The sequence below is a fragment of the Syngnathus scovelli genome, chromosome 4 (assembly GCF_024217435.2).
Source record: "Syngnathus scovelli strain Florida chromosome 4, RoL_Ssco_1.2, whole genome shotgun sequence".
Classification (NCBI taxonomy): Eukaryota; Metazoa; Chordata; class Actinopteri; order Syngnathiformes; family Syngnathidae; genus Syngnathus; species Syngnathus scovelli.
In genome coordinates, this window is record NC_090850.1 from 13,169,750 (window position 1) to 13,182,463 (window position 12,714).

Below are 12,714 nucleotides of genomic sequence, written 5' to 3' on the forward strand. Positions count from 1 at the left end.
GTTAAAGTATTATAAAATAAACAAAAAAGAAATCGAATGAATTACTGTACTTTGTTTTGTCTCAGGTGTTTCTGTTAGCGGGCCGGAAGAGAAAAAAGAGTAAAACCTCCAATTACCTCATCTCCATTGATCCCACTGATCTGTCCCGAGGTGGAGAAAGCTTCATTGGGAAATTGAGGTAAATCTGGTGTGTTGTTAAATCATGTATCTTTATATTTAGGTTTCTATGGCCTGGGCACTGAATCATTGTGAAACTGGGTTTAACGGTACCGGTACTAAAAGTCTGATTATACTAAATGTAGGTTAAGATATCAACTCCCATTTCATTTAACAATTCGAATGTGATTATTATATTATTTCCTCCTACAAGAGATACTTTTTTCAATAAAGCTGTGCAGGTTATAGGCCGCATGATTGGTGGAAAAAGTTTTGGAATTATTTCTTGTGGTCGCATTATTTTTGTTAAAAAACAGGGGTGTATAGATATTTTTCATCCACTGTTCTGAAAATTATGGAAACCTATGTACAAGTTAAAAACCTTAAAACATAGGAGTGATCCCAGCTGTGTGGCGTCTAAGCAACATCACGATGTCACAGGAAGTGTTATGATGTATTAAAGCCTTGTTCTGTATAGTCTGTAAGGTCCTCCAAAGGTCAAGACAAACACATTGTCCGCATCGACTGTCAGTCCTAGCCCAACCCTTTGTCGTATACATATTAGTGCTACAAAGTCCGGCCTCTTTGGATCTGAACAGTGTTGGGAAAGTTTATTTTCTACGTGAAATACTTCAAAGTTCAGTTCACAAATTGTAAAATGACCTTGTTCAGTTCATAATTGCATTGTTTTTAAACTAAGTTCTATTGTTCCAAAAATGAAAAGTTCATAATTCTTTTCTTCCCCCTAATGGCATATTGGCATTTTCTCATTGTTTTCACCCATTCCATTCCCTCTAGTATCCAGGTGCTGCTATCACCTCACAATCTCAAATACAAGACAAAATTGCTTGAACTGTCTTTTTCTTTTAATGAATTGAACAAAAAACATGACTGTGGTCCAGAATGTGTAAACACAATCTGCTGTAGGTGCCAGACTGAGGTAGGAAACAAAGGATGTACAAATGAAGTATTCAATGTGCAAAACATTTAAAGTAATATTGTATTTGCTTTAACTAACATTTCATTTTTTGTGAATGTATTATTTCTTAACTTGTTTGCTTGTCGTGCGACATATGAGTTTGCATTGACCGAAGCATTATCACGCTTTGTTCGCTCCTCCATGCACAGGTCACATTTAGTTTTTGGCTGGGTTGCCAAATCGCCTATTTGAGCCTTGTTTACAGTATGTTTAGCGGGGTTTTATTTTGAAGTCTTAGAAAAGAAAACCTGGCACCCTTGAACACAAATGAACTGCCGTTCAAAACTGTTCATTGAGCCAAGAATGAGCGCGTTCACAAAAATATTCACAAAGCAAAAATGTACTATGTTCATTTCACGTTCATCCAAAATATGAACAAGTTCAACCTTTCGTTCATTGAACGCATTCCGGGACAACAGTGGATCTGAAATGATTTGCGTCACAGTTTGAACTTCTTCTCTGTGCTACATGGCAAAACGTCTTTAACTCAGCCTCTCAAGGCCTGCTCCCATTTAAGCAATGAGTCAGGTAGCAACTTGAGCATGCTGTTGACTGTTGTGAAGTAGTGAAACTCCTTGTCTTCTTTTTGTCTCCCTTAGCCATTGTTTTCTGTCCACTTCTCTGTCGGCAGCAGGTCATTCATCACTTCGAGCTCACCCAAACCTGTGCCTTGGGTGGAAGCTCTTCCCTCGGACATGATGATTTTCCCAGAGCTGCGAGCAAGATGGCTACTTAGTAGTCATTTGCATTTTTTTAATCTTCGGAATTCCCCGAGCTTTTCTAAGATCCATCAAGATCCATCCACCCTCTGGTAGTAATGAAAAAATCTAAATCAGTGCTTGTGTCAGAACAGTTATCATCAAAGCCTTCTTACAAATTCATGTCAACCCTCACCTCGTCCTTTGATCCGGTTCCGGATGCTCCTCTGCCTCTTGTGCACTACAACGTACGTCTTCCATGGAAGCTTGCTCCCCCTCAGTCATATCAGTCTCCGTAATGCTTTGTGCCAGCCGATGGACACAATTAGCCATTGATGAGACGTTGCCCTGCAAATCATTCTCTCCCTTTTCTTCTACCGATTCATCTCTTGACTTAGTTTCCGAAGGACAGGGAAGAGAATTTTCTTCGACATCCAAGTCAGTGCCGCTGTCCGAGCTGTTATCTTCAACTCCATGCCACCACTGGAAATATTTTTCTCCTTTTGTTTCAGACAAGTGTCCAGCCTTTTCTGTCAGACACAGCCCCGAAGTTCCAGGCACAGCGGTTTTCTTTGCTTCCTGCTCACTGAGGTCTTGGCTCTCTTTGGTCCCTTCTCCTTCCTCAGCCAGATCAGCACAGCTTGCGAGTTCATGGACACTTTTAAGCGATTCAATATCTTCTGAATCTATTTCATCTCTTAACCTTTCCTCGGATCTAACAAGTAGAAGTTCTTCATCATTATCTAGATCCAAACTGCTGTCAGACGTGTATTCAAACTCGTGCCACCACCAGGAACGTTTCCTAATTCTTGTTTCCTCTTCCTGTTCAGCATCATCCCTTGAATAATTTCTCGATGGTCCTGGCTGAGGTTCTTCTTCTTCTTCTTCTTCTTCTTCCTGATTGACTTCCATCTGAACCTCATCTGCAAAATCATCATCATCCTCATTTTCTTCATTCTCTTCAATTATATGATTAAAATGATCAGCGTGATTTTCAATGTGGACATTAACAATGTTTTCATTGACAAAGCCAATTTGGTTTTGTCTGAAGACCCTCATATGATGATTTATGATAAAATGCAAGAGGAAGATAAATTCCATGTCATTATTGTCTCCATTCGGTGGTTGATCTTCTGTAGGAATGTGAATATGGTGGCCTGTAAGACAACGAAAGCTTGTCGGTGACAACGTATACCAAATGGAAATACAAATCATGTTGATCGGGTACTTACGATTCGGACCATTATGGTCTCCATCTCCTTGTCCATCCATTTGGCTGAAATAACCAAAAATTGTAAGCATTTATTGAGTAATACATTTACATTATGCTTTTGATGGTCTCTTAACAGATTTGAAGACTAATTACAAATATGTATAACGCCTTTGAAGACTTAAAATACATGTTTTTATTCTGTTTTAAATAGTTCTCTACTGTGGAGGGTAAGCAATAACAAAATGTTTGAATTTTAAGTACGAAGTAAGACTGATGCCTCCGAAGGAGGTTTTTGCAGCGAAGCAGTGACAAGCTTTAGCTCCGCCCCAAAAACAATGCGATATCACACAGTGTCATTCCCTTGTCATACAATCCTGACAGTTCATTTGAAGATGATTCCCATACTGTCGCAGAAATGCCTTTCATATTTTATGCACTTGCACAGCGTAATCACAAACTTACCTCAAGCTGGAGGAACTTGTCTTTGTAAAGGTTTCTAGTTACAAAGCCATCGGAAGTTGTAGGTGCAAGTCCTTCTGCTGGTCAGGCATTATCCTAGTTACAATCATGCTTAGCCAGATCATTTGGATTAAAGGTCACTCCATTTTGCATTTCCACATTCTGTTCTCTTAAAACCCCAAAGCATCAGTCATGGCAACAGGCGCTTCACCCCAACAGTGCACATTCATTAAATTGAAACGCTTTGAATAAAACACTTTATGGCATCACTCATAATGTCATCATTATGATGATACATGTAGTTCTTGTGAAGATGTTTGTCATTGCACTGCTCTGTACATACGATACAAGGAAGATAAAAACATGAATGCAATTGATGGGGCAAGTATTGAATGACGTGAAAAACGGAAAAAGCAATCTTCGGCCTCTGGGTGATGGAGTGCAGAGGTCGAGACTTCTGATGAAATGCATTTCCCTTACAATAAAGAAGCAAGTAGGAGCTTACTTGTTTAATTGCATCGCAGGTCAAATCTCATGGGGACCAAGTTCACTGTATATGACAGTGGTGTCAACCCTATGAAGACCACTACCAGCCTTGAGGACAGCAACACGCGCCAAGAGCTTGCAGCCATTTGCTATGTGAGTTCCTGTAGTCTTATTTTTTTTAGACTAGAATTTTCTTACAGGTCAATGACATTTTGTATGCTAGCTCAAAACAAAAACACCTGAAAACTTGCATACATCATTTAATGACTGCATGGAGACATAGTCACTATAGTCACTATAGTGATATTTTCGCCAAATGTTTTGGATTAAAAATACATATCGATCTTCTAAATCTAGGAAACCAATGTCTTGGGATTCAAGGGACCTCGTAAAATGAGCGTTATTATCCCAGGAATGAACATGGATCATGAGAGAGTGTCAATTCGCCCACGGAATGTATGTTTCTCCATTTTATCCTCTAAAACATCCACATTGGAATATTGAGCTGAGCTTTTTGACTGACTCTGTTGTGGTGTTTCCTTTTTCTATTGTAGGAACATGAGTCATTGCTGGCAAGGTGGCAGAACAAGAACACAGAGAGTGTTATTGAACTTCATAACAAAACTCCAGTGTGGAATGATGACACACAATCGTATGTGCTCAACTTCCACGGCAGAGTCACTCAGGCCTCTGTCAAAAATTTCCAAATCATTCACGACAACGACCGTGAGTTCCATGAGTGGTTAAAGAGTGATCAGCCATCTTCATTTTTATGTTATGAGTATAAAAGCATGGTAATTTGCAAACATTTCAAGCTCTGTCTGTCTTTTCAGCTGACTACATTGTGATGCAGTTTGGGCGTGTAGCAGAGGACGTCTTCACCATGGACTATAACTACCCAATGTGCGCCCTTCAAGCCTTTGCCATCGCTCTTTCCAGCTTCGACAGCAAGTTAGCCTGCGAATAGACAGCAGCCTAATGGTCTATGTGTGGTCTCATCAAGGGCTGTTCGTGTAACACTCGGGCTGCAAACTCCAAAACACAGAGTACCACGGGCATCCTGCATATCACAAAATGCTTTGTTGGGCTCGAGTTCTGCATGGATGAGTGTGGTGGGGTGGGGTGGGGTGGTGTGGTCAGCAAAGATGCTCAGTAAAGGGCATCAAGCACAAAGTGTATTCCACTTTAAAAAAAAAAAAAAATTGTTTTGTAAAAATTTTGGAGTATCTGTATATTCTAAAGAACCACTGTTCCTTTTAAGTAACAGCTAGAGCGGTTTAACATTGCGACTAATGTGACTAATAATTGCATACTGTACATTTTTTTAAGTTCGCTACATTTTATGTACCTGTCATGAAAATAATCCAAGGTTAAACAAAAACAAACAAAAAGCCCATATCCTCAAGCATGAATACTTATACGATTTCCTAGATTCAAAATAACACGCATGTCAAAAGCTATTTATTTTGTTATTTATGTATTTATTCTATGATTTGTTCTTTGGACAGTATTGGCTCTGTGGAGCTACAAGCACATCAAAGACAAAACATCCACACAAAACGATTGGACCTGAGCAGGACAAAAGCATGTTAACCTGTGCTGTGTACCGTACAATATCGTCGTCACTGGGTCACATATGTGAATGTATAGAATAATGGTGCACCTTAATTTAAAGCCGGTAGTGGATGAGATAGTTGTAAATCCTTTCGTGTGCCTTTGATTACTGCAGTGTGGTGCTTTGGCTGTTAAGTAAGCGCTTTCTGTTCTTGCTAAGCTTACATGCACTTGCTAGGTTGCAGTTACTAAACAGTAGACAGGCACTGGCGGAGCTAGGATTTTTTTTCATTTGGCGCCCTATGGAGGTGGCAGGGATGTATCTGAGGGTCTGTAAAACAAGCACAGGCTTACAAACCCAAAAGATTCCCCAAAATATCTTATGAAAACTCCTTATTTGTTCTCATCGAGGGACAGGTGTAAAAGTGGGGGGAAAAATCCTGGAGAAATCAAGAAAAATCCCAAAAGTAAATTATCTAGCCTGGCATCTGGGGGGTCTGATCATTTTCCTGGGCCAGTGCCCCCCTCCCCCTTAGTTCCGCCAGTGTAGAAAGGCATAGAGTTGCTTTAAATGATTCAAACATTATTGATTAGAAACCCAAATAGAAGAATCTGTTGAATCAGTTCCATTATGACTTGCTTCGAGATTATATTCTTGAAGTCTCATTACATTTCACTCCGATGTAAAGTTGTGCTTTTGTCTGATGTCTCTTGAAAATGTAACAGAGGACATGGATTTGTCACAGCCTCAACTCTTGCATCGATTTGCGTCTTCGAAATATTTTTATACTCCTCTGATGTAACAGTTGAGTACGTTCCTCATCTAAAAAGCAGTAGCCCAAGTTTCTATAGAGAAGTTTAGGCGCTGGGTGACTTCCTTTCTCAACATTTTGTACTTTATCATTATAAAAAAAAAAAAAAAGCAAAACGAATGAAGGCAAAGAACAATCTCTGATTCCACAAATGTGGAATACTGTGGATCACGAGGAAATCTTTATCAGATGTGCTATTCTTGTACTTAATTGTGTTCTAACTATTCTGGATTTCTATTGCAAAATTGTTGATACTTTGCTGTGAAGTCTGCTTTTCAGTTCGTGTTCATAATCCCCTGCTTCTCTCACTTTGTTTTCAGTGCTTGTGATGATGTGCAGTGAATGCCGTATGTATGAATTATGTGATGGTATAAAAACACTCTTTGATTATGACAACAAAGATGAGCAAATAAAACTTCATTATGTTTACGGTTGCCCTTGTAAAACATGCAAAAGTTACTCAAAGCATATAAAGTGATGTTGTAATATAATTGAGAATTTAGTTTGAGTTCTACGCATCATAAAACACTTTCAGGTTTTACTATATAACAACCCCAAAGTGACATAGTAAAAAAACCTTTATGAGAGCTTTCAAACTTTTACATTCCCTCACAAAAATGACCAAAACGACATTCAATAACATACGCGCAAAGACAAAATTGTTGATCCCCCTCCGTTAATGAAATAATTCAGGAATAATATTAATCTGACAAAAGTACAGTACCTGAGAGTATAAAAATGATCATTTCAAGTGGTCAATAGAGTAAAACTATAGTCGTTTAACCATTTACAAATGGATAACAGCGGAGAAGCTCAGACTCAGGAAAGGAAACACTTCATATCTCCCTCCTGTTTCGCATCCTCAGCCCACTGACCTCTTTGGGAATGTCTCTGTGGACATTGCTGTCACTCTCTGCAAAAGCTAGCATTGGCAAATACTCTGCTTCTTCCTGATCTGCCTCTTCCTCAGGGTTGGGACATCCTGCGCTACTAAACTCAAGTCTCTCCGCCTCTGTCACTGGATCTTCCTCATCAGCTTCCTCCTCTTCCTCTTCTATTTCTGTCCCATCATCTTCATCCACATCAGCATCTTCTTCCTCCTTCTCCACCTCCTCCTCATAGGTATCGTCTTTTGGGTAGTGAAATACATTTCTGCTGTCATTAAAACTAATATGCTTTCTCCCTCCTTTATGACGTTGCAGCTCATTCTGTACTTGCAGACCTAATCTCTCATGCTGTGTATTTGTAGCAGTTTGGGAGGCAAGCGGAACCAGCAAAAGTCTTTTCTCAGCTTCTGCTTCTTCCTCCTCTTCCTCTTCCTCCTCCTCTTCTTCTTCTGCTATCTGCTCCTCACCCTCTTCTTCCTCCTCTTCTTCCTCTACCTCCTCCTCTTCCTCCACATCTTTTTCCTCCTCTTCCTCCACATCCTCACCTTCCTCCTCTTCTTCATCCTCCTCTTGGACTATGGATAGTTTCCTTGCTACAATTTCTTCTTCCTCTTGCTCCATTTGCTCTGCCAGGGCCTCCGCAGTGGGCTGGTTGACAAACTCATCTGGGGCCAATCGGTCAAGTTCACATTTGTAATCGGGTCCTTCATACTCAGGGTAAATCTCCTCGGGGTAACCTATAAAAAAATAAAAATAAAATATTTTCTGAGAATATTAGATTTGTTCTTTGTAAATTAGGATCTTCATTTCTGGAATAAACATGGCCTTTCCCCCTGTCCTCATGGAGATTCACTAGCATGATTCCCTAGACCAGGGGTTGACAACCCGCGGCTCCAGAGCCGCATGGGGCTCTTTAGCACACCCCTAGTGGCTCCCTGGAGTTTTTGCAATAATGTGTAAATGGAAAAATACTATTTTTTTTTTAAATATTGGTTTTAGGTGGTAATCGTGACACAAACATTCTTATGCTGTAAAAATGTATGTAGTTGTAAATATATTAAATATACCGAATTTCAGAATGGTGAAAAATATCAAAATTGCGTCATATCCTGCGACACAGCACAGGTGAGCTGTAAACAGGTGTGTGAGTAATGGGCCATGGATTCAAAAGGGAAAAAGAGAAAGATTGCTGATGAGAACAGAGGCTTTAAGAAAGAATGGACTGAACTATTTGCTTTCATTGCCAATGCTGAAGGATTGCCTGCATGTTTGATTTGCAATGAGAAGTTGTCAAATAACAAGAAGAACAATTTGGAGCGACATTTTCAGCTAAGGCATGCTAAATTTGCTGCCGATCACCCAGTAGGAACCGAGAGGAAAGGTGCAATTGCAATGCTGGTGGAGAAATTTGAGGACCGAAAAAAAACTGTTTCAAGAAGTGGATTGCATCTGCAAACTCTACTTCTGCTGCAAGTTTTGTTGCAGCCCAGGAGATAATAAAGCGCGGAAAACCATTCACCGATGGCGAGTCCATGAAGGATCCATTCATTAAAATATCAGAGTGCCTATTTTCGGACTGCAAAACCAAAACCGAGATCATCCAGCAAATTAAAGCCATGCCTCCCTCCGCAAAAACAGTGAAGGAAAGGGAAATTAAAATGGCAAACAATATCGCCGATCAGAAAATCCATCCATCCATCCATTTTCTGAACCGCTTAGTCCCCACGGGGGTCGCGGGCGTGCTGGAGCCTATCCCAGCCGTCATCGGGCAGTAGGCGGGGGACACCCTGAACTGGTTGCCAGCCAATCGCAGGGCACACAGAGACAGACAACCAATCGCACTCACACTCACACCTAGGGACAATTTGGAGTCTTCAATCGGCCTACCAAGCATGTTTTTGGAATGTGGGAGGAAACCGGAGTGCCCGGAGAAAACCCACGCGGGCCCGGGGAGAACATGCAAACTCCACACAGGGAGGGCCGGAGGTGGAATCGAACCCGCACCCTCCTAACTGTGAGGCGGACGTGCTACCCAGTGCGCCACCGAGCCGCCTGATCAGAAAATCAAGGACATCAATTCAGCTCCAACTTTCTCAATGGCCTGTGATGAGTCGTGTGACGTGACCGATATCGAACAGAGAGCTCTGCTTTGCAGGTACGTGAACTCTAACCCATTAATATTGTATTGGAAGTTCAGCTATGTGGTGCGTAATTGTCTCCAGGATGCGCTGCAGGGGAAATAAGCTATTAATAATGAATGTGCATTTTGTATTTGTAGCCTATTTAGTTATTTTAATAGTAGGCATACAGCTTATGTATTGGCAATCTATGTTGCCTTTTAAAAGGCTTTTAGATTTTTGCAGGTATGGTTTTTGTTTTTTTTGGGCCAATATGGCTCTTTGAACATTTTGGGTTGCCGAGCCCTGCCCTAGACGCACACCTATGGGATTTAGTTGCTTGATGTGAAGTCTGTCTTTTAATTGTTTTACTTAGCCCTTATGATACTGTATCTTCCTTGAATGTGATGATGATGATGACGATGATGACGATGATGACGATGATGATGATGATGATGATGATGATAGAACTTTATTCATCCCACAGCGGGGAAATGTACTTGTCACAGCAGCGCATAAGAGTGCAAGAATACAAGTGCCAAATTCAAAAAAGGATAAATAACAGACAAGTTATTGTCATTTGCATGCAATTCATTTTACATTTGTTTGGCACTACAGAGCTATTACCACTGCTGCCTGGCTCACTACTTATTTCTTTCTGGCCCTGTCACATCTTTTCCTATTTGCTGCTTGTTGCATTAGTGCCTTCCCAGACCATATATAAATAAGATATAACTCTTGTGTAAGATTCTCGCTTCTGTCGTACATCTGATACCAGGAATTGGTTTTGGGCTGATGCTTGGTTTATTTTAAGGTCCAACATAATCTTATATGCACAAGTACTTAGGAGGCAGTAGGACAGAAAAGACAAAACCACTTTCAATTGTTGAGTAAGCAAAGTTTGTGGCAAGTTGTAGGAAAGAGGCAGAGGACATGTACCTTCCCAGTCTGTACTGTAAGGGACTTGCTCTGCCTCCATCTCTGGAGAGGCAGCCTCCATACGGCCTTCTTGCATCAGTTGTGCGATCTGCCTCAGCTGCCTGAGAAGTTTCTCTTCCTTCTTTGTTGGAGTCGATTTACTTCGCCTGCGTCTTCCACTACGGGGCAGAAAAATGACAAAGCGGAATCATGACCCAAAGTTTCTGAGTTGATATTCAATGGTGGCAGTAAGGTGTGCATGCTGCAAAACAGCTGCTTTTTGGTTTAAAAAATGAATTTAATTCCCAGGAATCAAGTGATTTCTTTCACCATGATTGCATTTTTGTCTTGTATGTGCGCCGTATCATCAAACCAACCTCCCAGAAGCACAAGTATTTCCTGAGACAATCCTTGCCATGGTCCTTTCTGAGTCAAGTAGTCGCTCCTGTAGTCTGACAAGCTCATCGTCAGTTGCTAAGAGAAACACAAACGTATGGAAATAAAATGACAATCATGGAAACTCCCAGTTACTAAAATAGTGGTTTTTAGTGTACACGGTACACATCCCAGACATATCATGGAGAATCCACTTTTTTTTTCTTTTATATTCATTTTATTGTGCACTTGAAGTCTCCAAGATTGTAGAAACGAGTAATCTGTCGCTCCAGGTGTTGCAGAGATACTTTTTATGATGTTTGGGGCCTATTTTTTACTCCGTTCAGTTTTCTCCTTTTTCTACTACGTATTTTTATCTTCACATCTTTTGGGGACTACCATACAAGGTAATGGGTGTGGCCAAACGGTTTCGCAATTCTGCCATCTTTATTACTTGGAGAGATTTTTGTGGTCCAAACAACTCAAGGATGCCGATTTGGAGAGATCAAAGTGTTCAATTGTTAGATGCATTAATCCACACAACTCATTATACCGACCCCCAGGATCAGAACCTCAAAGTAGTGCCTGGTTAAATTTATTTTTTCAGGATGACGTTTCCACATCTGCTTGTCTTTGCAAATCTATTGTCAGTATAGAGAAGGATTTGCTGAAAGACTTTGTTTCATTGAGGGCTCAGTTCCTTAAATCTATGGAAATGATGGACACAGTAAAGCGGTAATTAAGATCACACAAAAATAGTAAATTGTATTTCACTTTCATATTATTGCGTCCTATATTATAGTGACTATGATGCCCTCATTCTCATAGCATTAGCGTCAGTCTTTCTGCTGATTGTGGAGCTGTGCACTCTGTTTTCACTTCTTGTGGGTGTATTTTGAGTAGTTGTATCAGATGAATTGCATCGATTTATATTTACACTAATAATTAGAGTACTGCACTCACCTATATTCTTCTCCAGGCTCATAGTTGTTCTGTAATGTCCTGATTTTGCATTCTTGTCTTTGTTAGTCAACTGTCAACAGGAATGGGATGGTTAAGGTATCATTGTATAATAATAATAATAATAACAATGAATCATAATAATAATGCTAATAATAATAACAACCTTGTAGATTATATAGAGGATGTAAAGAAGAATCCCAAACCCATATATGGGTATGACTTGAGCCATCAAGTTGTGTTTTTTACTATTTTGTCGCATGCTTCTGACTTTAGCAGTGGCCTCAGCGATGTATGTTATGGAGTGAACCGGGTCAGCACCCCACTGCTCTGGGTCATTGGACACCTGATATATCCCTGGGGGATGGAACCCAGGGCCAGCTAAACAAGACAACAACAATATTACACTTTAATCATGCAAATATTGTGATCTGCAACTTGCAAAAAGGTCATACAAAATGTACATATGCTTATGTACCTAGTATGATTTTTCCATAACATTACATGTTTAGGCAACAACAACGTGACCAGACCAAACACACTCTTGTCTAATGCAACAGCTGGCAGCAGCAAAAATAAGACCAAAGGTGGATGGATGATGACATGATGAATCTCCTCACCCTGCAGCTGTTCCATCTCCTTTTTGGCTCTGGGTAAAAGCATCCTGGGTAAGAAGAGAGATACACAGAGGACCGAGCATGATATCAAAGTAACTTTCTGACAGGTTGTGATGGACATGTTGTCTGACTCGACAACAGCCACACGTTGATTTCTCTTGAACAGTAAATCCAGTACTCTCGGCTGCCGTTGCTCATCTGGTGATGTCCTGTTTAGATTAGAGCAGATTATATGAGCGGCCTTCAAAGGCTGTATGAAAAAGTATCACCTAATCCCCAGCGAGGGACACGACTGGCCATATTCAACAGGATGCCGCTTGTATGGAGTCTGTTGGGTAAAAAAAAGATTATATTTTAATATTACACTGTGGGGTTGGGGAGTGGGGTGATAAATGAGTGTCAAATAGAATTTAAAAATATATTTTTTAAACATACATATAAATATGTATTGATTAAATGGCTGCTAATTGTGCAATATAAATA

At 40.4% G+C, this 12,714-nt stretch overlaps 3 protein-coding genes across 8 annotated transcripts in view; 1 reads left to right on the forward strand and 2 right to left on the reverse strand.

Moving 5' to 3' along the window:
* The window catches only part of tub (TUB bipartite transcription factor), a 31,200-nt gene extending 24,409 nt beyond the window's left edge, over nt 1–6,791 (forward strand). For all 3 annotated transcript variants that reach the window (XM_049718747.2, XM_049718748.2, XM_049718749.1), the window contains exons 8-12: nt 66–178; nt 4,030–4,144; nt 4,349–4,447; nt 4,546–4,717; nt 4,825–6,791. In XM_049718747.2, coding sequence (XP_049574704.1) covers nt 66–178; nt 4,030–4,144; nt 4,349–4,447; nt 4,546–4,717; nt 4,825–4,958 — 633 coding nt within the window. In that variant the 3' untranslated portion in view covers nt 4,959–6,791. The remainder of the gene's footprint in view (nt 1–65; nt 179–4,029; nt 4,145–4,348; nt 4,448–4,545; nt 4,718–4,824) is intronic.
* Nucleotides 1,005–3,944, reverse strand: LOC125967564 (cyclic nucleotide-gated channel beta-1-like). 4 transcript variants are annotated; one of them, XM_049718753.2, is made up of 4 exons: nt 3,509–3,934; nt 3,066–3,109; nt 2,030–2,990; nt 1,005–1,943 (listed from the first exon to the last, which is right to left on the reverse strand). In XM_049718753.2, exons 2-4 carry the CDS (start codon nt 3,103–3,105, stop codon nt 1,916–1,918), a joined length of 1,029 nt encoding a protein of 342 aa, XP_049574710.1. In that variant the 5' UTR covers nt 3,106–3,109; nt 3,509–3,934; the 3' UTR covers nt 1,005–1,915. The 4 variants fall into 4 exon arrangements, with proteins under 4 accessions (XP_049574710.1, XP_068506615.1, XP_049574709.1 ...); XM_068650514.1 differs by having other exon boundaries at nt 2,030–3,109; nt 3,509–3,942; XM_049718752.2 differs by having other exon boundaries at nt 3,066–3,939.
* On the reverse strand, nt 5,240–12,376 carry ric3a (RIC3 acetylcholine receptor chaperone a). Its single transcript, XM_049718751.2, has 6 exons — nt 12,235–12,376; nt 11,781–11,995; nt 11,618–11,687; nt 10,657–10,753; nt 10,301–10,458; nt 5,240–7,981 (listed from the first exon to the last, which is right to left on the reverse strand). The coding sequence occupies exons 1-6, from the start codon at nt 12,350–12,352 to the stop codon at nt 7,194–7,196; spliced, it is 1,446 nt and encodes a 481-aa protein (XP_049574708.1). The 5' UTR covers nt 12,353–12,376; the 3' UTR covers nt 5,240–7,193.
* Nucleotides 12,377–12,714: the final 338 nt, after the last annotated feature.